The sequence below is a fragment of the Eurytemora carolleeae genome, unplaced genomic scaffold, assembly GCF_000591075.1.
Source record: "Eurytemora carolleeae unplaced genomic scaffold, Eaff_2.0 scaffold246, whole genome shotgun sequence".
Taxonomy (NCBI): Eukaryota; Metazoa; Arthropoda; class Copepoda; order Calanoida; family Temoridae; genus Eurytemora; species Eurytemora carolleeae.
The window spans coordinates 126,535-153,869 of record NW_019396137.1 but is presented as its reverse complement, the minus strand read 5'-3'; the positions used below and the strand labels follow the sequence as shown (position 1 = coordinate 153,869).

General features: G+C 32.3%; 3 protein-coding genes and 1 long non-coding RNA gene across 4 annotated transcripts; 3 read left to right on the top strand and 1 right to left on the bottom strand.

Moving 5' to 3' along the window:
- Window positions 1–255: 255 nt before the first annotated feature.
- LOC111696033 (uncharacterized) lies at window positions 256–2,416 on the bottom strand. The gene is made up of 7 exons (XM_023465553.1): window positions 2,362–2,416; window positions 2,146–2,214; window positions 1,969–2,003; window positions 1,771–1,816; window positions 1,568–1,626; window positions 817–955; window positions 256–483 (listed from the first exon to the last, which is right to left on the bottom strand). Exons 1-7 carry the CDS (start codon window positions 2,374–2,376, stop codon window positions 271–273), a joined length of 576 nt encoding a protein of 191 aa, XP_023321321.1. The 5' UTR covers window positions 2,377–2,416; the 3' UTR covers window positions 256–270.
- Window positions 2,417–4,592: 2,176 nt separating this feature from the next.
- LOC111696037 (uncharacterized) lies at window positions 4,593–5,286 on the top strand. Its single transcript, XR_002763990.1, has 2 exons — window positions 4,593–4,698; window positions 5,246–5,286. It is a non-coding gene; the product is annotated as an uncharacterized LOC111696037 (long non-coding RNA).
- A 300-nt stretch (window positions 5,287–5,586) lies between these two features.
- On the top strand, window positions 5,587–18,689 carry LOC111696027 (uncharacterized). Its single transcript, XM_023465544.1, has 15 exons — window positions 5,587–5,595; window positions 6,069–6,191; window positions 6,238–6,672; window positions 7,930–8,130; window positions 8,898–9,036; window positions 10,341–10,420; window positions 10,628–10,683; window positions 11,189–11,293; window positions 12,353–12,431; window positions 13,024–13,125; window positions 14,171–14,241; window positions 15,722–15,788; window positions 16,874–16,974; window positions 17,895–17,934; window positions 18,567–18,689. The coding sequence occupies exons 1-15, from the start codon at window positions 5,587–5,589 to the stop codon at window positions 18,687–18,689; spliced, it is 1,731 nt and encodes a 576-aa protein (XP_023321312.1).
- A 2,160-nt stretch (window positions 18,690–20,849) lies between these two features.
- Window positions 20,850–24,468, top strand: LOC111696046 (uncharacterized; the record flags this gene model as incomplete). Its single annotated transcript, XM_023465568.1, is given in 5 exon segments — window positions 20,850–20,964; window positions 21,457–22,143; window positions 22,727–22,926; window positions 23,404–23,475; window positions 24,334–24,468. Coding segments are annotated over 4 exon segments (467 nt in total), but the record flags the coding sequence as incomplete, so codon positions are not given.
- Window positions 24,469–27,335: the final 2,867 nt, after the last annotated feature.

Below are 27,335 nucleotides of genomic sequence, written 5' to 3'. Positions count from 1 at the left end.
CCCAGCACATTTTCTAGGATTTTGGATTTTTTTTCTCCAGAGTTGGGGAAATAAGGAAATTTTCGGGGAAAAACTAGCTATCAAAAAGAATAAACTTGACTTCAAATTACTTCTTAATTAAAATTATCTATTTCTCAATATTAAATACAGAATGGACTGCAATTTTTTGATGAAAACCATGAGTGCCCGGGAAGTAACAAAGGCAAATTTTTTTCAACATTCAAAAATGTTTTCCCCACGAGTAACGCTGGGCACTTTGGCTAGTATTTTTTATTCTCTGCACCCTTCCCTTGATGTAAGAATAGTCTGTGTAGGGTTTATTGTATGTGACGGAAGAATAGTTTCAAGATCATCGTATCGGAGTAGTTCCTCTTCTATTTCAAGGCTGAGAAGGGGATCAATTCTAGCAAAGGATCCAGGTTCAATCCTTGCAAAGGATTCAGTGTCTAATCTTCCAAATCCTACAGATTTCAGACCATAAACCTGAAAATTTAATAAAAAACAGTCATTTCAAAGAAAAAGTTGAAATTTGTTAACATACTAGATTACAATAAAAAACATATTACAGGGGGCATATGATCAATTTTGAAGTCATGATGAATGTGTAACACTGCTATTGTGCAATGTACACTTTACAAGAACCATTATGAATAGTAAAGATTTGGGTAAAATTATTTTCTTCACAACACCATCAAATATCCATCATATTGATAAAATGTCATCCTCTAATGTTAGTACTTATGAGTCTCACTGTATTTTAATGCAAATCAACTTGAAAAGTAACAATTATCTCTCGAAATTATTCAATATTTTGACCTGAGATATATATGAAGGTTGTATCTCTGAAATGAACTGCGCAATATCTATTCCTATTAGATGAAACAATTCTATAAGTTGATGATCAACACGGTTTCCTTCCTCAACGCCGTACAAAATCCGCAAAAAGTCCTCCAAACTAAAATAAAATACAGGTGAATTAATATAAAGGAACCCTCTAGAATTGCATGCAGAGACACAATGAATTAACAATTCTCCTGTCCAAATAGAAATCTTGGATTTCTCAGCCAAGGGTTCAGTGCTTAGGATCCGGATCCGCAAGATTTTGGCTTCCTGGATCAGGATCCAGATCCTCAAAAATATGCGGATCCACGGATCCGGATCCAAGGGGTAAAATATCAACCAAAAACTGCATAAAAACTTTGCTCCTAAAACCCCAATCTGAACTTTTGAAAAAAAAGAGATTATATAATTTCCTCATTTCTGAATGGTTTATCAAGTTTTAGGATCCGGATCCATTTTTTTAAAAGTGCGGATCCAGGATACGGATCCGCATCAAATTTAAATGGATCCTTAGCACTGGTTAAAAGGATAACATAGTGCATTGTATCCTTTTAACTCTTATGAATTACATTAAATCTATCCAGTAATCTTTAAATAAAAGAAATAGTGAATAAAAATTTATAAATTCCTAGTTCTAGTAGATTCTAGCTCATGGCTATGACTATTGCTATTAACTATGGGTATGGTTATCACTATTGGCTACGGCTGTTATTATTTTACCACTTACCACTTATTATCAACATCTGGAATGATGAGAATTGCATCATCTTGCTCCTGGTCCAAATCCTCGAAAAAAAATCTTGTTTAAATATTTTCAGATTTTGCGTTTACCTATATTGACTTTTAATTGCAAATTCAAACATTCCAAAAAAAATTATTTGTAACAAATAAAAATAAAAAAAATTGTTGAAAACTGGCGAATATAAATACCTTAAATATATTCTCCAAAAAGCTACTGAGACTCGCTAAAATTATCCTAGAAAAGTAATTTTTTGACCACACAATTCTTAATCCTTACATTCCAATATCTCAAGAAGTTTTCATGTAATATGTATTAAAAACACATCTCACTTCCCGTAAGTAGGGGTGCACCACAAAAATTTTCCTATCTTTTAAAAACATATGTACCTATGGGTTGAGAATACTCCACGTCCGCATGAAATCTGAAATTGTACAAAATATTGAAAAAATTACATTTTGTATTCAAATGTACATCTCGATATACATTTTCATAAAATTTTTGTTAAAAACTATGCATTTTCGTAAAAACTATATATTTTGTTAAAAACTATGCAAATAAGTCACCTGAACATCGCTTGTAGATTTCAGATTAGAGAACGTATCTTTAAACTCCGACAAGATACTGAACCTAGCCTGAAATTTTTATTTTTTAAAAAGTGGAAAAAGAGAGGATTAGTTTAACTATGGAAAACACGTTTGGGTGGCGGTGATTACCCCCCCCCCCCCCCTAAGGGGGTCCAAATATCGTACAGTAGGAAATTACCTCAGAAAAATACATACCTTTAATTGTACCATAGTGCATATATGATGGCAAGCATTATTTAGTATATTCTGGAAAAGTAACATACGATTATTATATTTACCAAAAATCGTTCTCTGGGACGGACCCAACTTTAAATGTAAAAAGGGCTTGATTATGAAGAAATTATAAGTGCGCGTTTACATTCTACATCTTCTACAGCTGGGTCTGTCCTAGTATACGATTTTTATGTCTATTTTATGTCTATATTTTATCAACCACAAAACAGTAAGAAAAAAATTTTCATTTTTATTTCACAAGTTTTTTTTAAAATGCCCTAAAAAATGATAAAAATGAAAAAAATTTTCATTTTTAATGACTTCAATGATAAAATCCCAACTTTAAATGTAAAAAGGGCTTGATTATGAAGAAATTATAAGTGCGCGTTTACATTCTACATCTTCTACAGCTTATACAGAAAGAAGAGGGGTTTTCTCTCTCTTTCAAAGTTTTATTGAACAAAATTACAGTAAAAATCTTTATATGTATAATAAAATGTAAACAACTAAGAGGGTTTCTCTAAAGTAAACAGGTAAAAATTTTCTAAACCTTGAAGTTTTCACTAGTCTTAGCGGCATTCTGCGCTCTACTTAGCAAAGACGATTAAAACAGGTAAACAGGGATAAATAATATTAGGCTTACTTTTTAGAAAATAAAAAAAAATTTATGAAATCTGATCAAAACTAGCCCTTGTGGATTAAATATGTTTTTTTAAAACTCCCCTCCTTAATTTTTTTAAAAAGTTAAAATCTTTTTATTTTTGCGGCATTCGCTCTCACTGAACAGAAATAGGTCAAAACAAAGATTTGAAAATGTTTTTAAGATATTTGGCCTTTTTAAAACTCTATCTTATGCAAAACCAAAGGATACCAACAATCCGTCCAAACAGCGTCAAATTAAACTCCTTCCTTCAGTTCAGTTCTATATCTAGCTTATCTTAAATTACGCGACCGAGATTTTTGCTGCCGTGCAATGGGCGCTGCGTATTTGGACCGAGCATCGCATTTTGTTCAGGCTAAAGAAACGAGATTTTTTTGTTATTGTGAAGCACCGAGCCCTTTTAAACATTTTATTTCAGGTTTAGAATGGGAGGGCTTGTGAGGAGTAGTGGCGTATGGAAGTCAGAAACTGGAGTATTAACAAACTTTGTATATTTTAAGCAGGAATATAAACCATTTTATCATATATTTAAATCAACTATTTACAACACTATTATTTTGGTTCGTAGTGTTAAAAAGTTTCTGGGCAGAAATTTCTCGTTATCGAGATTGTACGTGTCTTTTTAGCTAGTCTATACGGCGAAAACCTTCAGAAATAAATCAGTCCAAAACCTTCAATTATTTTTCTTCAAATTTTTATTAACGAAAGAAGTACAAGTACAGTANAGTTTTAAATGTTGGATTTAATAAACTAGAATAGTATCAAATAGTCAACAGAATAATCATGAAAGATGTACAAAGATAAAATTGATATATTAAAACATCTCCTCCAATTTATAAGCATTATTATTCAAGTAAGAAAGCCCTTTGTTATCACCAAAGGATATTTGATTTAATTTTAATTCAATTTGAAAGTATTCCACTTCAGAATTTCTAATCTTTTTAAGCTTTTTAAGAAAGCAAAAATAAAAATATAAAATAAAATTTTATTTATATTTATGTTGAAAAAAATATTCAGGAAATCTCCTAAATTTTTTAGAGAAACTCCGTGCGATAATGTACAGCTATTTTAACTTCATATATATAGCACGTTCATAATAAAATTCACCATGAAGTGAGTAAGAATAAAGTACACAAAAGTTTCATAGAATAGTGTCAGAAAAGAAAATAGAAATCGCTAGTTAAAAGCATTCTTTAATCTTAAAAATACATGTTTACATTTTTTCGGTATGTAAACATGTAGGTAGTGGGGAAGGTGGTCCGATTTCTGCGGCTAAGACAGGCATTGGCAAGGGGGCCGAGCGCTGAAGCTAGGAAAGGCTATGGGCCCTTGAAAAATTGAAATTTCATTTATATTTTTTTAGTAAGGGGGGGGGGTGTAGAAATCGTTCTCTAGAAAATTTCCTGTTTATTTTCAAACATTTGGTTATTTAGCTTTTTCCTGTTCATGAGTTGTCAAAAAACTTTCACATGAAAATGTACACAAATCCTATACCCCGACATTAAATGTACACACCTTGATTAAAACTATGGTTAAATATATTCTGCAAAGGATGACGAGGAATTAAATATATCTAGTGTGTATCTAGATCTCACTTCTATACAGAGTTTAGGATGCACTGCTGTTAATACCTTCAACTTTACCAAACCATACATTAGGTAATTATTTGAGGATATATTTCCGATATCAAATGGTCTGTATAGTGAATATGTAATTTCTGTATGATTAAGTTTTTAAGTTTTTAGTTTATTTTTGAAATTGACATTTTGATTTCAGCAATAGTTTGATATTTATCAAGTTAGAAAAAGAGTTAAAGTTATGTCTGAAGTCCCTTTTTAAATACCAGGAACTTAAAACGCTTCGCTTTGGGTAAATGATTCGACTTAGGAGATCGATAATGCTTTTATCTGTTGCAAATTAGAGTGGTTTATACCAGATTAACAATGGTACCCCTATAACCTCTATTAGAGTGTTATGGAGAAAGAATCGCTGTTGTATATCCAAAAAAAATATTTATTTCTGCTAATTTTCCTCAATATTTGTGCAATATAAAACCGCAAGTATGGAAGAACCGCAATTGAATGTAATCAATTTTATGCAGAAAAATGCAGAGTAAAATTGGTGAAAACTATAAAATTATTTTGTTCTGTTTGAAAGCTGAATCAAAACAAAGTTGATCAGGATTAATGGTTCTTGCTATTGCAGGATTTTAGACTGTTTGGAAGAAAATCCCAAATCCTTGCTGGCAAAAGAAATATTTGGAAGTTTCTTACAATCCTTGCAGGTCTAGTATTAAAGGTTTATATTTTCGAAAGTAAATCATGAAAAGGGGTGTAAGTTCATATTTCATATTCATATTTTTATTCAACTACAAAGCAAGAGATAATACAAATAATAAATCACAATTTACTATGTAGTTTGGACCCGCCTAACCAGAGTTGGTTGTTTTGATTGGTTGGCCCATTATAAGCGAATAAGAATTGTAAATAAATAGATGGATGTACACTGTACAGTGTACATTTTAAACAAAACAATGATGATAAATCATGAATAGGGTAAGGAGGGGGTGAAAAAGTATAAAGGAAAGTTGTAGATCTGAAAAAAGTAAAAATAAAATTGTACATCATAAGGCAAGTTTTTTCATTCAATCAACCAGGGTATTGTTAACTGATTTGGGGTAAATTAATGATTGTTAGGGAAAAATGAATGAGTTTTTATGAATTCTCTTTGTGAAAAAATGAAAATTTGACATTGAAAGGTGAAGTTTTTTCATTTTTTTGTTGCATTTTCCCCATAAATTCATTTATTTTCACCTAAAAGTCATTAATTTACCCCAATTCAGTTGATAATACCCTGAAAATATATATATATATATAGAAATGCACAAATTTTGTAATTGATTATATATAAGAAATTGATTATCGCAAAGGATACGGATCCGCATCAAATTTAAATGGATCCTTAGCACTGGTTAAAAGGATAACATAGTGCATTGTATCCTTTTAACTCTTATGAATTACATNATGAGGTAAAGGAAATTATCAAGGAATCCTCAACATTGGACAGATTAATTGATATTGCAGAGGATACAAAGGTGGGATATTATGCTGCAGTATTGGACAGATTAATTAATATTGCAGAGGATACAAAGGTAGGATATTATGCTGCAGTATTGAACAGATTAATTGATATTGCAGAGGATACAAAGGTGGGATATTGAAGATGATACAAAGGTGGGATATTATGCTGCAGTATTGAACAGATTAATTGATACTGCAGAGGATACAAAGGTAGGATATTATGCTGCAGTATTGAACAGATTAATTGATATTGCAGAGGATATAAAGGTGGGATATTATCCTGCAGTATTGAACAGATTAATTGATATTGCAGAGGATACAAAGGTGGGATATTATACTGCAGTATTTAACAGATTAATTGATACTGCAGAGGATACAAAGGTGGGATATTATGCTGCTGTATTGAACAGATTAATTGATACTGCAGAGGATACAAAGGTGGGATATTATGCTGCTGTATTGAACAGATTAATTGATATTGCAGAGGATAGAAAGGTGGGATATTATGCTGCAGTATTGGACAGATTAATTGATATTGCAGAGGATACAAAGGTGGGATATTATGCTGCAGTATTGGACAGATTAATTTATATTGAAGATGATACAATGGTGGGATATTATGCTGCAGTATTGGACAGATTAATTGATATTGCAGAGGATGCAAAGGTGGGATATTATGCTGCAGTATTTAACAGATTAATTTATATTGAAGAGGATACAAAGGTGGGATATTATACTGCAGTATTGAGCAGATTAATTTATATTGCAGAGGATACAAAGGTTTTAATTAGTTTAATTGGTGTGATTATGTTTATATATCACGGGTGTGATAATTTAAAACATCTCTTTTCCGACTTCATTGGCCGTTCAGGAATTTAGCCAGTTATCGAGCTTGTTTTTGAAAATGTTCAGGTTTCCAGCACTTTTGATTTCATATGGAATATCATTCCACATATTGATACTGATAACTCTTGCACTAAAAAAGTTTCTTCGTATTTCGGTGTGCACAACAGGTAACTTCAGATTCAAAGGATCACTGGACATTCTGGTTTGTCTTTCATTTTCACCAGGTGCATAGGCTGAGCTAATCCATTTGTTTTTATCCACATGATCATGTCCATGATGGATTTTCCAGACTTGAATCATATCTCCCCTATTTTATATTTTGAATTTTTTTCTGTACTTTATTTTTTGTAAGGTATCCTTATACTATATTGTTTTTATTTATTTTTAATTTTTTTCTCCTTTTTTATTACAATTTTTTTTGTGCCTCTTTCTTATAAAATCTCAGTGTTGTTAGTAACTATGGTTAGTAGCTTAGGTTTGGCTAGGTTTAAATAGGTTTGGGTTAGTAGTTTTAGTTATATGGATAGTTATTGCAGAATAAAGAAATTCCCTGTGCTATCTGGACAGAGGGGTGTACCGAAGAAATAAAAATTAGTTGGGTAAACTTTACTGCTAAAATTTTAGGTTTAATTCCATTAAATTTGGTACACCCTGTCCTAAATGTAGTGGATATTATTTGACTTGGCCTCCGATACTTCAATCTCAATGGGATATTATTCTGCAGTATTAAGCAGATTAATTATAATGAACAAATTTGCTGTATGTTATAGAGTTTGAGCCTAAATTTTAACAATTTTATATGGCAGGGTTGTATGTTATGTTGTTGATCTTCCATTTCTTTCATTATTTTCTAAACCAATAATTTTTTAGAATTCACTCGTGGTTGCCTTTCTTAATAGTTTTACCGCATATACATTTCTTCTATTCTCCTAGAAAACTGTTTAATATTTTTTCTGATTTTAGGAACCTGATTTTTCTTTCTCTCATGGCGGTCTCTTCCTACAAACTCTTCAAGAGGGAGGCAGCAAAGTGGAGGATGGAGTTCATCAGAGGCCAGATAGAGTTCATCAGAGGCCAGAGGATGATGTAAAAATAGATATAAAGATTCATAGTGATGAAGAATACAGAGATGACGAGGATGACAGAGAAAATCAGTATCATGAGGTAAATTCAATGTTCATGAGACCCAGGACTGAATTTAATCAATTTGAGATACGACGCTAAATTACTTACTACTGGTTCAAATTTAACCACCGATTCAAAGTTAAAATATTAAGAAAGGATTTGAATCAGTGATTGAACCGGTGGTTGGCAGTTCAAATTCATTATTTTCGGTCTTATATTTCAAGTTCTTGTGCAGGGTTAACGAATTTTTTTTTTACAAGATAAATATGAAAATATGATAAAGAGTATTAAATATTTCTTCCAAAAGTTTCAAAACCAAAAATATTTTACTTAATTTTCAGAGAAAATTTCCATATCTTTTCAGTTTCGTGGATTAAAGCACATTTTTCTATTTGATTTGAAAAGTATATGTTTTTAAATAAAATTTTATGTTCGGTTATCAAATAATATTTAAATTAGTTTTATAGTTTATTATCTTTTGATATGGTCATAGGTTGTCCCTAGAAGTCTGATTGATCGATTGATTGATCTTTATAAGAAAGTGAATTAGTCGACTCTATTATAAATAATGATAATGAATTTTTTCTGTTCTCTTTGATTTAAATTGAATCATTATATAATTTATATACCCACCACGTCCACAATATATTATTGTTTGTATTTTTTTGTGAAAATTTAAGACATTTTTCCCAAACCTAGTGAATTTAAACAACTGTTGAAAAGTACAAATACAGGGGAATTAATTGCCCCGAGAAAAAAGAAAACTAAAAATACTTAGTTTTTAATTAATTTGCTTTTCTTTTCAGGATTTGAGTTTTGATGGATCACATGGTGATGAGAATTTGGAGGAGGAGGAGAAGGGAGAGATAAGAAAATACGAGAAAAGAAAACCCTATCCTCCAACCCTGTCCGAGAAACGATTTTTAGATCGGTGCTCACAATTAGGTTACATTGATTGATTGATTGGTTGATTGATTGATATGCGTTTTGCCGGAATGGCAAAAAAGATTATTGGTTTGGTGGGGAAAAATTGGGAGGAAGAAAACAGAAGGAAGGAATGATCTAGTTGAAGTTGATATGTATGAAGGTGGGGGTGGTAGCTGTTGTATCCAATCTATCTAACACTTTCCATCTTAAACTTTTTATCTTTCCTCTCTGCTATTTGGCTGTTTAATGAGCACTATGATTTATTGTTTATAATCCACGATCACAGGTAGAATAAACTCGCTTTAAAGTAAGCCAATTGCGAGAGGCTTAGTGGGATTTCTTAGCAACACTACATGATGGGACCACAGTATTGGAAAGAGAATCAGCAAGATATAGAAGTTCAGAACAGAGATACAGATATAATAAATACGTGTGTAAAGACTATGGAGAATATTTAGTTTAAAAATGTATAATAAAATATGTATATAAAAACTATGAAGAATATGTAGTTTAGTGGGTACAAATGTTAATAAGGGGAGAAGACGACATTTTGGAAGGAATTAGTGGATTACTGTTAAGTTGGGATAGGAGAGAGAAAAGAGTATAAAAATCATCATTGGAATCATTCAATACTCTGAAACAGCGTTTTGTAAGGGAAAGTGCTGGGGGGTGAGATTGCCTGGGGCCAGACATAACTCCAGCGATTTTCTTAAAATAACTAAGCAAAAACATCTAAAAATGTATTACGGAATAGACTTGTGCTTTTACCTGGCTGGAACTACAGGCTGATTTAACAGTGGTTTCTTGGTCCTCTTGAGAAGATTTTTGATTATTTGAGAAAAGGAATGAAAAATTGGGTCCAATATGCATGTTTTTTTTTCAGTCTTTCTGATTCTTCTTACCTAAAAATTCAATTGATTCCCCCCAAAAATCGACTATTTCCGCCCCGGGTAAACATAAAGAACTACTGTGGGTAAAAATTATTTTCATAAATGAAGGGAATGCTTTGAAGAAAAAAATTAACACCCTCAAGGCGGACAACCGGACAACCGTTTTCCCTTCCAGAGCATTTTTTTTTTTTGGTTTGAAATAGTAAGTTCAAGCTTTTTTACTTATAATAATGTTTCCTAGTTTAAATACATTTGAAAATAGGTCATACAACAATCGCTGTCTCTTTCGTTCTTCATTAAAACAAAACAAAAATGTATGACTAGGTTTTTTATTCATCCCCCACCCCCACCCCTCACTTTTTGAATATTATAAACCTTTACCCAATTATTTTTATAATTTAAATAAATTTTTTTATTTTTTTTATAAATTAGGTGAATGTGAGGATTTGGAGGTTTATTTTTCTTCACCTAACTTGGATCTCGGAGCTATAACATGCTTTCTCTGTAAAAAAGTAAGTCATTTAATTATGGTCAAGAATTATGGTATTATATTTAGATCAAATGTATTATTGTCAAGTTAATGTAATATCATTATTTTTTTATTTAATTTTTTATGATTTTCATAATTTTGACATTGTTATCTGCAGTTGGTTTTGTTTTCATCATTATCATGATTTTCAACATCATTTGTTTTCAATATTTCATTGTTTTTATCTTAGGAGCTTACCTCATCAATTGTACAAAGGGCAAGTTTACGAATATGTTTAATAGACAGGTATTTATTTACTCTTCTTATTTTTCAGTTTTTTATGATTATATCTATATTTTCTTATAAAAGCAAAGCCAAGTGGCAGCTTGTCATAACTCTGTAACAGGGGGGGAGGGCCGGATTTGGATGTATTGTATATCCCCTCCCCTTCCTCTTAAGCCCCCCGAGCCAAGGTTGGAAAATACTACTTAAAATTTGGTTTCTTTATTCATAAAGTTTCCACTTGGATAATTGTTCCTAGAGGTTAGCCCCTGTAATCTTATATGCACATAGATTAGTTGACCATATTCTAGTTAAACACTACTAGACCTACGCCTACCAATGCCAAGTTATCTTATATGTATATAGAGTAGTTGACCATATTCTAGTTAAACACTACTAGACCTACGCCTACCAATGCCAAATTATCTTATATGTATTTAGAGTAGTTGACCATATTCTAGTTAAACTCTACAAGACCTACGCCTACCAATGCCAAGTGTGTCAAATCTTTAATCTTATATTTACCTAGGGCAGTTGACCATATTCTAGTTAAACACTTCAAGACCTACGCCTACCAATGCCAAGTGTGTCAAACCACTTTCAACTCACCTAAACCCTGGAAGGACCACGTCAAGTTAGAACATTTTTTATTTAAATATTATTTAGAACATTTTTAATTAAATTTTATTTAGAAGATTTTTATTTAAATATTATTTAGAACAGATTTTATTTGCATATTATTTAGAAAATTATTTTTTGAATATAACAAAAGTTCGATGTTTCCTGATTAATATGCAGTTATATCAAAAATTGATAAGAATAAATTAAATGAAAATGAAATTTAATAGTATAATGATCGGTATTTATCATATCATATCTGTTCGGTTCCATAGTATCGTGCAAGAACTCCCATTAATACAAGGTTTAAGGAGATTAAATTTCAATATTGTAGGCTTCCTAGCATTTAAAAGTGCTTATTCTTACACTGAAGGTTTAGAATTTTCATTCTTTTACGCTCAGACTGTTTAAGAATGGAAATTATTTCAGAGCGTGAAAGAAGAATAGATCAATATTGACATTAAATTAGTTATTTCGTAATGACAACATGCTCTCTTACCTTTTATTTTATATTAAAGGGAGTGTTCGCGAAAACTGAAAGGGGGTATAGGCTTAATGCGATAAAAAGCGCATTCAATCGCTACTAATCTTACTTCTATCTGTTGCGTCTATAAGGAGAAAATTGTTAAAAACGTCTCATACCGAATAACATGGCGTCCATACAAATTGAGAAAATTGCAACATACGACTTAGACCGTAAAAAATCAATGTAATTTCAAACAAATCATTCAGATATTACAACCTATAGTCATCAATTATCTTTCGCCACATTTGTATATATTTTATATTTCATACTAGTTTTGATTTTGTTTTTTAAAATAATATTTACAACTTGTTTTCGAACATTCTTGGAAAATATGAAAATGTCGTCTTCATTACTATACATCCTCGAAGCAGGAATAAATGTTTTTATAAGTAACTCTCAGATCATAACAATTAAAACATATTATGAAAAAAAATAAATGTGGCGAAAGATAATCGAGACCTTTAATGAATTAATAAAATAATGAATAGGCGAATTGATGAATTAACAAATTGATGAATTAAAATTGATAATTCATTTTTTTTATTTCAGGACGAACTGTGATAAAAGAATGCTGTCTAACCTGGGCAAATTTGTCTGCAAGAAATGTAAACAAAGATTTGAAACCAAGGAAACTTTTTTAGAAGGTTTTCAGTATTTTAAACTTAATTTTTAATGTTGACAAAATTCCCCGACATCTTAATTTTGTAACAAAAATGTGCACTTGCCTCAAACTATGATTTTGTAATCCCTTTATCTTTGCAACCTGATGGTGTAGACCTTTGATATTTCAGACTTGGACTAATTGTTCAAGGGGAACTTTAAAGTTAAAATATCTACTGTCCACGACACCAGATTGCAAGGATCAAGGATATAGAAAAATAACTAGATATATTGGAAAGTGCTCAGAAGTTAAAACTTTTGTATTGTGCATATCGGGATCAAGCATTGATCTCCATCTTACGCAGATCTACGGATAAAATTGATTCTTCGATATCCTGGAGTGGTCATACCTTGCAGGGATTACAAAAATGAAAGAATCTAACATTAATCCTCAAATATAAAAGTCTCCACATTAATTTCGAGATCAAGTTTTCAAGGGCAACAAAATGCCACACAAAAGTTTCGATCTCAGTTTCTTTAATCATAAGTTTCAATGTTGAGAAATCACCTTTTGTTTTCAATTTGTAAAATACTTTTTTCTTAAAAAAAAGATTTATTAGACTGAACTGTACTCTCACGTAAGTACCTGCCATGATCAGTATTTAGCGGATTTACTAATCTGTTCCAGCTGTGGACTCATGTTTAAAACAGAAAAATGTCGGGTAAGCAAATCTAAACAGATTTTAAGTGTTTTGTATTCCCTTGTTTTTACTATGGTTGTTGCTTCATCACAGCCTACTGTTAATTTGTCCTACACAATTTTTATATCGTATCAAAACAAAAGATGAATTTAAAATGCTATTGTGTGAGGGGAGTAAGGCAAGCTGCATCCTCATCGCCTTCATCCCGCAATTTACTCACAAAGTTAGAGTTGCGGCAACGCGCTTCCTAGCCGCACCCCTTTATTATCCGGCTAAATGTTTTTCGACTTTCTACTAAAATCACGCCTGATGATGTTGATTTTCTCCAAAAATGTTTTTGAAGGAAGAAAGAAATTCAATTTTTACCAGAAAAAAAAACACAGTTTTGCGTGCAATTCGGTTTAAAATTATGAAAATCTATCTATCTATCTTCTTTTCTGATCTTAAATAATTTAAAACCGAATTGCACAGAAAACTGCGATATTTTTGGTAAAGATTGAATTTCTCCTTACTTTCAAAACATTTTTAGAGAAGATTAACGTCAGCAGACATAAAAAATATTACAATAAATCAATAAATCACAGTGTTTAACAAAAATGTAACAAATATTGCCCCAGTGAGCGAGAAAATTTACTTAAATTACCAAAAAATCTGATTGATATGTTTAGGTTATAATAAATGCCATGACGCCTTTAAAATATTAAATTAACGCTGCATTTCTCTATAATAAATATTTAAAAATAAATACATTAAGCCGGAGGATATAGGGGTGCGGCTATGGGTGAGCGCGATGCCGCAACTCTACGTGTGAGTAAATTGCGGGATGGAGGCTATACGGGTTCGGCTTGCCATACTATAGCAAAATTAATTTCCAAGTAAAATATACTTGAGCAAAGGGTTTTTTAAACGAAATAAACTGCAAATAGCCTATAATATATAATACAGTGTATGGAAGACGACATTCAGAACTATTAACCAACTGTCATGTTTCGTGAGACACCCTGCATCAAGAAATTTCGTCAATTTCATCAAGGAACAGAGAATGAGTTTCTTTTTTTCTATTTAGAGCGACCACGAAAAGAAGTTTCACAAAATAGTCAACAACAGCTTCAAAGAGAAACCTTCGAAACGGGATAGGTATTTGATTTTTTTAATTTTATGCAAGGGGATGAAGACATTTAATATTTTACAATAATATCTTCCCACGCCACTTTGTATATAGCATAAATTACATAATTTCTGCCATTTTTTATACTCTAACTTTTTCCTGATTTTCAAATGTCGGTTTTTTTATCTCTCATTATTTAATTCTGTATATTTTTGTTAAGTTCACCTCAGGGATCCGTATTTTTATATTTTTTGTACCCGGATCCTAAGCACTACTATAGCATGTATGAAACTTGGTTTAGATGTAACATGATCCCAAGACCCAAAACAAAGTTGTAAACTTGTTAATGGAAGACAATCAATTCTATACTTCACAATCTTGTGTTCAGTAGTATATAAAGGAGATCATTAACATCAGGAAATTATTAAAACGTGGTCTTAATCAGCAGTAAAAAATTGATCTTAGTCCGAGTACCGACATATACATTCATTTACATAAACATAAATATAGTGAGGTCTGTATACCCACATATACATTCATATACATAAACATACAGTGAGGTCTGTATACTTACATATACATTCATATACATAAACATACAGTGAGGTCTGTATACCCACATATACATTCATATACATAAACATACAGTGAGGTCTGTATACTCACATATACATTCATATACATTAACATACAGTGAGGTCTGTATACCCACATATACATTCATATACATAAACATATATATACAGTGAGGTCTGTGTACTCACATATACAATATACATAAACTTTAAATATATATATATACAGTGTGGTCTGTATACTCACATATACAATATACAAAAACTTTAAACATTCAAATACATATTGAGATAACCAGAAAACGGTGGAATTCTTGTTTTCTTGATTTTGAAATGTCAAAATTTTTAAAACAGATTTTAACCTAAGTGCTCATTATGCTCTTTTGACCATGCCTTCCTGTTTGTTAGTATTTTTATGATTATTAACTAGCTAATGTGCCCGGCGTTACCCGTGGAATTATTTTACTCTAAGGGTACCCTACAGTTGCCTCAAAAAAATTCGGTCCAGCTGTTTGGACAGCTTTAGCATATATATATATGTAAATATACTAGCTTGAGAACCCATCGCTGCCAAGTTTACTAAAAGTTACTCCCGCCGTTTACCCGAACTTGAATTTTCGTGATTAAAGTCGACCCACTCAACTTAGCCCCATGCTAAGAACATTTCCGTGGGTCTCTCGAGTTCCCCAATCAAATTTGTAAGGCAAATCGGTTCATTGGTTCTTGAGTTATGATCGGACAAACAAACAGACAAACGGAGATTACAACCTGATATATATAGATAACTGAAGAGGAGGAATCCGAAACTATTTGTATGAATAAATATGAAAACTGGGAAACTGCTCTGATTATTGCTTTATAGTTATGTCTATATAAACATACAAATATATATGTATATTAGCGAAGAGCTTTATTATATAGATATTGTTCCCAGGAATTTACCGAATGGTGGAGCTCCCCGTGTTCTTTGTCCAACATGTGGTTTTGAATGCTGCACAAAGGTAGTTTTTACACTGATAGAGTTTTTATAACCTCGTCTTACAAAACATTCTGCATAACTGTTTTATTCTCATTCAAATTCATAGCTTGTCAACTGAATTTGAAGTTAGGTTATAATTTATGAAGAGAACAGGACATTTAATACTAGCTGAGGTCCCTAGCCGTTGCCCATGTGAAAAAAATTCGAATTTTGAAAAAAATCAAATTTTACAGCCTTTGCTACCCATAGGTTTTTCTCACACCAATTCAAACAATTTTGTCTAGTCGTTATGGCCAGCTGACTATATACAAATATATAAATGTAAGTACAGTACAGTACAGTACAGTACAGTACAGTTGCAGTTGCAGTTGCAGTTGCAGTTGCAGTTGCAGTACAGTTGTAGTACAGTTGCAGTACAGTTGCCGTACAGTTGCAGTAAGATTGCAGTAAGATTGCAGTACAATTGCGGTACAATACGATGCAGCTCTGTATAGCTAGTACCATTATGAATAGTACCTTTTGAGTACATATAATACATTACAGTATAGCTTGCATTTCAGCACAGAATAGTACATGTCAGTTCAGAATAGTACATTTTGGTGCTGAAAACTTTTCTGTACAGTCGTAAATATCTCGTAAACCTGGTATAGCTCGTAATCCAATCCCTTGGTAAACATGTTTCAATTTCATCCATTTACAACTTCACAAAGAACATCAAGTATAAAACCAGGAAATGAAATATGTTGTAATATCTGAATTACAATTATTTTCTTTATACGACACAAAATACCACCTCTTTAAGTAATGTTACACATTATTTAGGAATTTAAAAAAACAGAATATTGGATATTTATATAACTGTGGAACTGGAAGACGACTTGTTGATATACAGCAGCTAGTTTTACTTGTAGCATGAATATGTTATTTACTAAAATGGGTCAGTTTACTGTTGAAAATCGTGAAATGATTCAAACGGCCGTCTTTCTATTACACAATTTTTTTATATCCTATTTTTATATATCCTATTTTTATATATCCTATTTTTTTATATCCTATTTTTATATATCCTGTTTTTGTATATCCTATTTTGAGTAATTATTTGTTTAGTGGGTTCTGGAGAATCATATAAGAAAGTGGCATGAAAATGCGTTTGCTGAACCAAAAATCTGCGAACTCTGTGTTAAACCAGACTCATCAAACTTTAGCAGGAACACATAACAGCAATAACAATAATAATTAAAATAACATAAACGATTACGATAATAATAACAATATTAATGATAATCCCCCCCCCCAGCATATCCTGGTTTTCAAGTACCTCAACAGAGATAGGGTTAAACAACATTTTTAAATAACATTTTTAATAAAGAGGACTTTTTGAAATTGTTACTGTTAATACTAAGAATCAATCTTTATTATATGAATCCGCTGTTTCTTTGTAAAACAAATAAATGATGAAAAATCCATGTTCTTTGGCTTATCACACTTTTTATTTTAAAATATTTGATTTATATATTCGATGGATACTTTTTATTCTGATATGGGTATAACCGGCATCTATATATACTTTGCTTGAGTGTCTGCCTTTTTGTTTGTTTGTTTGTTTGTTTGTTTATTTGTTGTATCCAATAAACGTCAAAACGGCTGATTCGATCGGGCCCAAACTTTTAATGGGACCTCACATGACCCCAAAGAAGGTATATGATGGGTGATCGAATTTTCAAAAATTTGCCTGTAACAAAATTCGATTTTTGACAACTTTGAGATTTCACAACATTCTTTTATAAAATCTGCCAAATTTTTTTGTTCGTTTTTGTTTTCAATGTAAACAAAGGGAACCTATTCACGCCCTAAAAGTCTAGTTTAAGTAAAAATCTTTTTAAATCTTTTTTAGTCCTTTTTTATATAATTTTGCCGTGTTTAGAATAATAAATTGTTCAGTTGATGTCATAAAATAATAGTTGTTTATTTGATATAATAAAATAATATTTGATTCGTTGATATGATAAAATAATAGTTGTTTAGTTGATATGATAAAATAATAGTTGTTTAGTTGATATGATAAAATAATATTTGTTTAGTTGATATGATAAAATGATAGTTGTTTAGTTGATATGTGTATTTGTAGACGAAAGTACTATACACCTTACTCATTGGAAAAACACAAGGAAGAAAAATAAAAATAATTTGTTTTTGAGAAAACATTTATCTTCTAATAATGTTTTATAAATGTCCTAAAATAATCTTGTAATTATGAATTAAATTGACTGACAACGTAATTTTGCTTGACCTCCTGATTTATATCAGCAAGCATCAGGAAGATATTATTCTTTTTAAAATCGTGTTGAATTCTTTCAACTTTTTTCTCTTTCTTTGATGCTTTAATACGCAAATCACACAAAAAAACACTGTCTGATTTACAATGGTACTATTTAAACCTCTATGAAGTTACAAAGGAGAATATTTCGCCTTTTCTATTTTAAAAATTTTTTGAATTTTGTTAATATTCTTCAATGTTTCTTTTTAATAAATCCGCGGAGTCAATTTAAGTAAATCATGATTAAAAACAATTAATTTTCAGATAGAAAGCAGGATAATTTTATAAATATTGGTCAGACATTCAATTTTAAATCATCTGAAATTATATTCACAGTCCCTTTTAATCTCTGCGGGTTTAATTTTAAAGATTGTAATCGAGGATGATTTTTTTATAAATATTAAACTTCTAAATTAAAACTTTTTAAATCGGATTTGTTTTTTTTCAATTAATCCTCAAAATTTTATTTTGCTGCCTATTTAGAGTGAATATCATGGAGCTGATTGTCATGAAATCATCTGTGAACACTGTTCAAAAGTATTTAAAGGTAAAAGTACAGATTTAACGAATAGTTTTGCTGATCTTGTAAATAAAACAAAATGTTAGGATATGTATTTGTGTATGTAAGATACCTTCAGTTGGCTAGATCTTAACACCTCAAGAGATGATAAAAAAATGGTAAAAATAAAGAATATATATATTCAAATAAACGAAAAGGAATGAAGTTTTTGCCACAAAGCCTTTATTTTCCAATCCCTAATCTGAGCAACCCGATGTCGTAGACCTTAGATATTACTAACTATAAATTCTGTTAAATCAATTGATCTAGGTTTAAAATGTCAACGGTTTACACCATTAGGTTGCAAAGATATATTCATTAGAATACTTGATTATATGGTGAAGTCTTAATTTCTTTGTCCTGCATGGAATACAATCTAGATTCTAGTGGAACTATTCTGTATATTTGTTTGTGTCCACTGTCCAACGCAATTATTCGTTCAGTTTTTATTACTTGCTTTTACATTTTTGAGATTTTTGTCAACTGTTTCTACATTTTGAGATTTTTGTCAACAGTTTCTACATTTGGAGGTTTGTGTCAACTGTGTCTACACTTTGAAATTTGGTGTCAACGGTTTCTACATTTAGAGATTTTTCTCAAATTGATTTTTGTCAATTTTACATTTTGAGATTTGTGTCAACTGATTCTACATTTTGAGATTCGTGTCAACTGTTTCTACATTTGGAGGTTTTTGTAAACGGTTTCTACATTTTGAGGTTTGTGCCAACGGTTTCTACATTTTGAGATTTGTGTCAATTCTACTTTTTGAGATTTGTGTCAACTGTTTCTACATTTTGAGATTTCTATCAACAGTTTTTACATTTGGAGGTTTGTGTCAACTGTTTCTACATTTTGAGATTTGTGTCAATTCTACATTTTGAGATTTGTGTCAACTGTGTCTACACTTTGAAATTTGGTGTCAACTGTTTCTACATTATGAGATTTGTGTCAATTCTTCATTTTGAGATTCGTGTCAACTGTTTCTACATTTTAGATTTTTGTCAACTGTTTCTACATTTTGAGATTTCTATCAACAGTTTCTACATTTGGAGGTTTGTGTCAACTGTTTCCACATTATGAGATTTGTGTCAATTCTACATTTTGAGATTTGTGTCAACTGTTTCTACATTTTGAGATTTGTGTCAAACGTTTCTACATTTTGAGATTCGTGTCAAAAGGTTCTACATTTTGAGATTTGTGTCAAAAGTTTCTACATTTTGAGATTCATGTCAACTGTTTCTACATTTTGAGATTCGTGTCAACTGTTTTTAAGTTCTTTTACATTTTTAATTGTCAATTTGTTTTATATTTTTAAGATTTGGGTCAGCAATTTTAAATATATATTATAATGTATGTTTCATTTATTTTCACATTTTCGAGATTTTACTCAGCTGATCTAATTTTTGAGTTTCAAAGAGACAAAATTATTATCCTAGGTCCATCTTGGTATTAAGTATTCTTGCGATCAGTGCAATAAAGAGTTTCTGACAGACAAAACCTTGTCCAGCCACAAGAGACATGTTCACCGAAAGGAAGGAAATTATCCATGTAAGGAGTGTGGAAAAGTGTTCAGCTATTATCTTCAGGAAATGATCACTAACAAATCTGAAAATTATTAAATTTTGATTGGAGTTAATAAATACCAAATGAAAAATATTATTGGGTTTAAACTTGCAGATAAGTTCATTCGAACTTATTAGATAAAGCTTAATTTAAAGGGATTGACCGGCTAGACATGGTAGTTGAGCTGAGAGTGCAGTATTGCAGATATCGTTATGGATTCTCATGTTAACGTAATTTTTTCCGGCCTTGACAATCCATGAGAGGATTTTAAAGATTGAATTTGTGCTCTTGCTTATCAATTGTAAACTTTAAAACGTCTTTTAAGTATCAAATAAATTCTGTAAAATATCTCTGCAATTCTGCACTCTCAGTTCAACTTCCATGTCTAGCTGGTCACTCTCTTTAACCATAAAACACAAAAAAAAATCCATAATTTCAAAAGCAGCGCCATAAATGGACGGGCAAAAGGAGGCAAGAAAAAGAGAACCTGCAGACATGCAGACAGAGAAAGGAGAAAAAAGCTGAACATTTGAATTTATCAACTTTGCCCCGTACCATTTTATTTTAAAAAACTATTTAAAAAAAAACCTACAATTAAAAAAAATTTAAATTCGTACTTTTTGTTAATGATGTTGCACCCAGGCCGTAGAGCATGCATACAAGGATAGAGGGGAGGCCCCTCATCAATGTAAATTCTGTGATTTCCGTTCAGCGCACTCGTGGGCCCTAGCTAAACATAGACCTGTCTGTAAATATAAGGTGATTTTATTGAGAATATTGAGCGTAGAAGGGTCTAAAAAGGAACATTGATAGTTATAGAAAAAAACGGTAGTTGACATGAAGTGGATTTCGACCTTCTTAAGACCAAAGGTGTCATCACAAGAAGTTATATGTTGTTCAATGTGCACTCTAGCTTTTCCCATTTAACTAATTATATAGGCAAAAGTCAGAAAGCATCCAGTTTTTATCTATATATGGATCAAACAAAATTTGACTTATAGCATCCAGTTTTCATCTTTATATGGATCAAACAAAATTTGAATGTCTGCAGGCAAACTTTCAACTTACTATCTCATTTTTTTGTCAACACACTTGATCTCTAAAAAAGTTGAATTGTCGTTTACCGAAATGAACTTTGTTTCTAAAATAATTTTGTTCCAAGTCAGGGAACCAGATTATTGGAAAAATAGTTCCACGTTGAAACTATGCAAGTTGTTTTGAGTCGATAAACGTATATATTGTATAATGTAGGGTACCTCTAAAGAACTAGCTGGAGAAATACAACAGAGAGAACTGCTTTTAGCCCAGGGAGATATACAGCAGCGTGATCTGCTTCAGGGAGAGATCCATCAACGGGAGCTTCTCGTCCTTGCCCAGGAAGAGATTCAGCAGCGGGAGCTTTTGCACAACCATGATCAGCAGCGAGATATCATTAGTAGGGAGCATCACAAGTTTGTTACAAGAGACTTCATGCAGCACAGATTACATATGTGATAACTGCTTCCGATATGCACCCCCCNCGTCAGTTGTATAGTACGGGCCGGGTCATGTACATTGTGTAAGGATTTATATTCCTCGGCGGCCAGTACTATCACTTTACTGAGGCCTGAAACAGCAGTTTTATACTTTTTATAATATTTTACATCCTAAAGAAAACTTTAACATAATGCACAAAAATTACCTAAATGTAAATATTTTGTAAGTAAATTATCAAATATGTATCAGATTGTACCTGTTTAAATCACAAGAATTGTTATGCTAAATAATACTGAACTACAACAAACGTACAATTTAACTTCTCTTGGAGTACTTTAACAAATCTCTGCATCACAACTTTGTTAGATATAAAAACTGAATATTCCACATTTGTAGAAAAAAATGGCGGAAATTTTGCAGGATCCCCCTCCTCTTCCATCCATCTCACATCAGGATATTCAAGTAAGATTTCCCCCTCCTCTTCCATCCATCTCACATCAGGACATTCAAGTAAGATTTCCCCCTCCTCTTCCATCCATCTCACATCAGGATATTCAAGTAAGATTTCCCCCTCCTCTTCCATCCATCTCACATCAGGACATTCAAGTAAGATTTCCCCCTCCTCTTCCATCCATCTCACATCAGGATATTCAAGTAAGATTTCCCCCTCCTCTTCCATCCATCTCACATCAGGATATTCAAGTAAGATTTTCCCCTCCTCTTCCATCCATCTCACATCAGGACATTCAAGTAAAATTTATATGTACACAAGGGGACCCATAAAACTGTGAAACAGCAAAGACGACTGATAAAATTATTCATTATATTTATTTTCTTTAATTATTTTTAAATGAAATGAATAACCCTGGTGCAACAACGATGAAAAAAAGATGTTCTTGCGCGTATTTCCGTTCAGAGAGAAATGGTTACTTTTGGAAATTTGACTTTAAACTTTATAAAGATGGGTCAAACATGAAAGATGGTTGACTGGATACCTGTTACAGAAACCTTACTTCATGAACATTATAATTTTTTGTTTGTTCAGGAAGCTACTCAGGTTGATACTGAACTAGGATTAACCCCAGATCAAATTCAACAATTTCATCAGCTGGGAGCATCTACTCCCAACTTCCTCCATCCTGTACTTCACTACCAGCTGCAGGGCACTTGGGAAACCCCTAGCGGCAAGTTTGTGAACTATATAATTCTCAAGGACAGTTTAGAAAGTAAAGTTGATATTTCCAGGTAACATAAATCTAGGGCGTTACGTTAATCTGTATTTCACTTGTGGGGGGGGGGGCGAGTGGGAAGCGCGACCCCTGGAAAATCCCCCCCCCCAAAAAAAAAGTGAATTTGGGGGCGTAAAAAGTGGAAATATGGTAAACAACTACCATATTTCCCGGAAAGAAAATATTTACTTAATTTATTAACTTAGAAATCGAGGTAGAAGGGCACTTCGCTGCCTACTTGCGGAAATTGTTGGGNTCACTGAACCGATTTTCCAGTGGGGAATATTTTCCGTAACATTTCACAGGTTCCAAACCTTATTTGTTTTGGAAAAATGTTGTTAACATCTGAAAATTTCTTTAGTTAGCGTAAAGTTAATTTATAAGTTAACAACTAAAAACACGATACTTAGTTAGACATTAGACATTTTCATTGATCTAACGGATGGATTGAAGAAATACCAACAGATGAAAACTTTCGACGTATTTATTTTAGGATTTATTTCAACATTGAAGATATTAATAAATGCCGCGGGTTCAATCTGGATCTATCAGGAGTAAATGACAGGTAAAGGGGCTGTCGGTGTAATTTCAATTGACTTTACTCTTTAATAGGTGCATTACCAATTCTCGTTGGAACCCTCTGAAGATTTGACTAAGTTAACAGGATATGGTGTAATCCTTGTTTTTTAGCTAAAAAAAGGATTATTTTTAATTATGCCAATTGTTCTGCAGATTTATTGAAGATGTGATCCGCATGATGCCAATTGTTCCGCAGATTTATTGAAGATGTGATCCGCATGATGCCAATTGTTCCGCAGATTTATTGAGGATGTGATCCGCATGATGCCAATTGTTCCGCAGGTTGATTGAAGCTGTGGTTATTAGGTCACATATTTTGAGAATGTTTTAAATTATTAAATAACGACGTCATAATTAGTTGTTTAGGAATAGGATTAAGAAAATAAAAATGAACTATTATTATCGAAAATAAGTCATCTTATCCAGTTATTGGTTTATGTTTCATTGTTCATAAACATTTTCTGAAGATTTTCTGGAATTTTTACTGAAAAGACGACATTTGAAGAATTAGAAGAAATCTCCGAACTAATTCATATAGAATAAGAAATTTAATATAATGATTAAAAAGAAATAATCGATTTTAACATTGAGTTAACGAGAAAATTTTAATTGAGAAATATGTTCTTAAAAGTTTACTGTATACTATAGTGAGACTCATAAAACACTGAAAAGACCACTACTAGACTCATTATTTTAGATAGTTCAATGGACATGAAAAATAAATTGCCCAATGTGCAGTGTACCCAGACTCATGTTACTGCTGGCTTTTAACGTAAAAAAAAAAAACATATGATGTCTTAATTGTTGTTTCCAATTCCTCTATTTTCATTTTGTTCCTATTTAGGTATCATCTGAATCTATTAAACTTGATCCTTGAGTTTCCACATAGTGAGCTAGTGATGGATCTCTTTAAAGAATTTCTCAACAGCCTCAATCCTCTTGCCAGTACAGAGGTCACTGAACCCTTGTCAACACCCAGGTCAGTCTTCACGTACAGGGTTCACTGAACCCTTGTCAACACTCAGGTTAGTCTTTACGTACAGAGTTCACTGAGTACAGAGTTCACTGAACCCTTGTCAACACCCAGGTTAGTCATCACATACAGAGTTCACTGAACCCTTGTCAACACTCAGGTTAGTCTTTACGTACAGAGTTCACTGAACCCTTGTCAACACCCAGGTTAGTCTTGACATACAGGGTTCACTGAACCCTTGTCAACACTCAGGTTAGTCATTACGTACAGAGTTCACTGAACCCTTGTCAACACCCAGGTTAGTCCTCACGTACAGAGTTCACTGAACCCTTGTCAACACCTTGGTTAGTCTTGACATACAGGGTTTACTGAACCCTTGTCAACACCCAGGTTAGTCCTCACGTACAGAGTCCACTGAACTTCTCTCATCACCATAGGATTCCACTTCTCCCCTGATATTTAGCACATTTAACATGGGTTTATAACACGATTATGGACATGTTTTAATAGTAACCAGCTAATTTATTTGCTCTTCATGTCGAATTACTATCTAATTGAATAATTAGTTGATGAGGTTATACTGCCTAATGATAAAAGATTTATCTGGAATGTACTTTTTTAAAAAATAGTATAGCAAATTTAATAAAATTTTACTTTGTCTTCTTTGATCTAGTAGGGACTTCTCTTCTGTTGTCTTGTTTTCTATTAGGAACTTCGGGGGTTTCCCTCTGCTCTGTCCACCTGAGAAGTTCAAGTTTTTAACCTGTTACTGATCTTATTTAAGCAAATTCGTTATTTTGTTTTATTTCATTTTGAAATTCAGATAAAGACTTTATCTGCCATATTTCCATATTCTATTTTCCTTTTAACCAAAATAATTACTTGGTAGTTCTAGAATTAGGAGAGATTGGTTTGCTGTTTTCGCTTCTCGTAACGTGCAATTCATCCTGGAGTGTTGCTTTGCTGTTAGAGCTTATCTCGTCCTTGAATGCTTCATCATAGGAATGATTCCATCCTTTACTATAGTCTGTACTTCTCGACCTTTAAAAATGTATCTAAATTTGAGTTAAATTTTAAAATCATTTTCCATTCCCCTATCTCTTTCATTGAATATAAGATTGAAAGTTTAGATATTACTTGTTGTGAGCATATGTTCCTCTTCTGTTTTCTTGGTTTTTATATTGGTGTTTGAAAGGACAAGCTCGTTCCCTCCAACATCTTCCATTTTGATAAAACTTACAGATTTTCATTCTATCTGTAATAAATTTCATTAGCCCTTTATAGCTAATAAAGAGATCCTTTCATTTGAATCATAGGGTTCCACATACCCGGTTGTGCTTCCTAATTTTCAATTTGTGCCAAGCTGTCAGCATCTAAATTGTAGTAGAACTTTTGATTGGTGCCAAGATGTCCTCATAAAAATTGAAGTAGAACTTGAAGTGTAAGCGTAAAAATTGAAGTGGTCTGATTATAAGAAGTTTGCATTGAATTGTCATTTATAGATATTTTNGTTGAAAGAGGTCCTATTATTTCAATTGGATTATTTCGATTGGATTTTGCCTTGGGGGGTTGAGAAATAGTTGAAAGTTGTCCGATTATATTAATTATGAATTGAACTGTAATTTACTGCTATTTTAGTAAATTAAGTTTAAACCTATCTTTATTAAGTCTGTCAACCCCCCCAGCAAAATCCAATCGGCCGGCCCCCTGGGGGGGGGAGGGTGGGGGGGTTGAAAAATAGTTGAAAGAGGTCCTATTATATCAAGTTTCAGTTAAATTGTGATTTTCTGTATTTCTTGGTGAAAAAAATATTTATTTTCGACAAAAAAATAAGTTACTAAAATCTCAATTGCAATTTCATCTTTCAAGTTATTGCCATTTGGTTTTTGAACTGCATTGTCCATGTTTCTGCTATGCCTAGTTTGGAGGGGACAGGCCAAACAATGTCAAAAATATGGCCTTTTTCGCTTATTTTCGTCAAAATCGACCAAAATTATTTTTTTTGAAAATTTTTAATTATGCCTTCCGACACCCTAGAAAAACTTTAAAGGCCATTAAAGATAGCAGGAGATCTTGGAGAATACGTTTCCAGGTTTTAAAATCTTAAAATCTACCGCCAAACGTTGAAGAAATGACAAAGTGTTTAAAATATTTTTCCGAAAATCACTATTTTTCACAAATATTTTCACAGAAACGCCCATAACTCGCTCATTTTTCAATATTTTTTCAATCCGATTTTTCCAGTGCATTCTAGAGATTCGTGTGCATCTTTATTGGTGCGCTAAAGTTTTTTACGACCCGTCGTTCCAAAAACGGCTTTTTTCACCCAATTATTAAGCCGCCACGCCTTTACTATACATTTTACGGACACGCCTCTTTTATAATGAAATCTTGCATTTTCTTTTCCGATTCCGCCGGTACCTTTGAATTTCCTCTATCTTGTCTAGAACTTGTGTTTTGACCGAAAACGTGTTTTCTTTTAAATTTTCCAATAATCCAAATTTCTCTCTGTTGAAATCGTGGAGTAATCTCGCAACTTTGGTAAATCCGATGACTCTTTCTCGCATACTACTGAAAACTATAAGGAATTTGCTTTGCAAATTTCCTATTATAGTTTTCCTGGACAAGACTTGAATCCCGAAGCCGAGTAACAACCGTATGGATTGCATAACGTATGGATCGGATAGCGTATGGATTGGATAGCGTATGGATCAGATAGCGTATGGATCAGATAGCGTATGGATCAGATAGCATATGGATCAGATAGCGTATGGATCGGATAGCGTATTGATCGTATAGCGTATGGATCGGATAGCGTATGGATCGGATAGCATATGGATCGGATAGCGTATGGATCGGATAGCGTATGGATC

Bases quoted from the DNA above. Each gene is read 5' to 3' on its own strand.
- LOC111696027 (XM_023465544.1), top strand. The intron at 9,037-10,340 runs GTTACATTGATT...TTTATAAATTAG, and splicing joins AGATCGGTGCTCACAATTAG to GTGAATGTGAGGATTTGGAG. The intron at 13,126-14,170 runs GTAAGCAAATCT...TTTTCTATTTAG, and splicing joins TTAAAACAGAAAAATGTCGG to AGCGACCACGAAAAGAAGTT.
- LOC111696033 (XM_023465553.1), bottom strand. The intron at 1,817-1,968 runs GTACATATGTTT...TTACTTTTCTAG, and splicing joins GGAGTATTCTCAACCCATAG to GATAATTTTAGCGAGTCTCA. The intron at 484-816 runs GTCAAAATATTG...TTAAATTTTCAG, and splicing joins AACCTTCATATATATCTCAG to GTTTATGGTCTGAAATCTGT.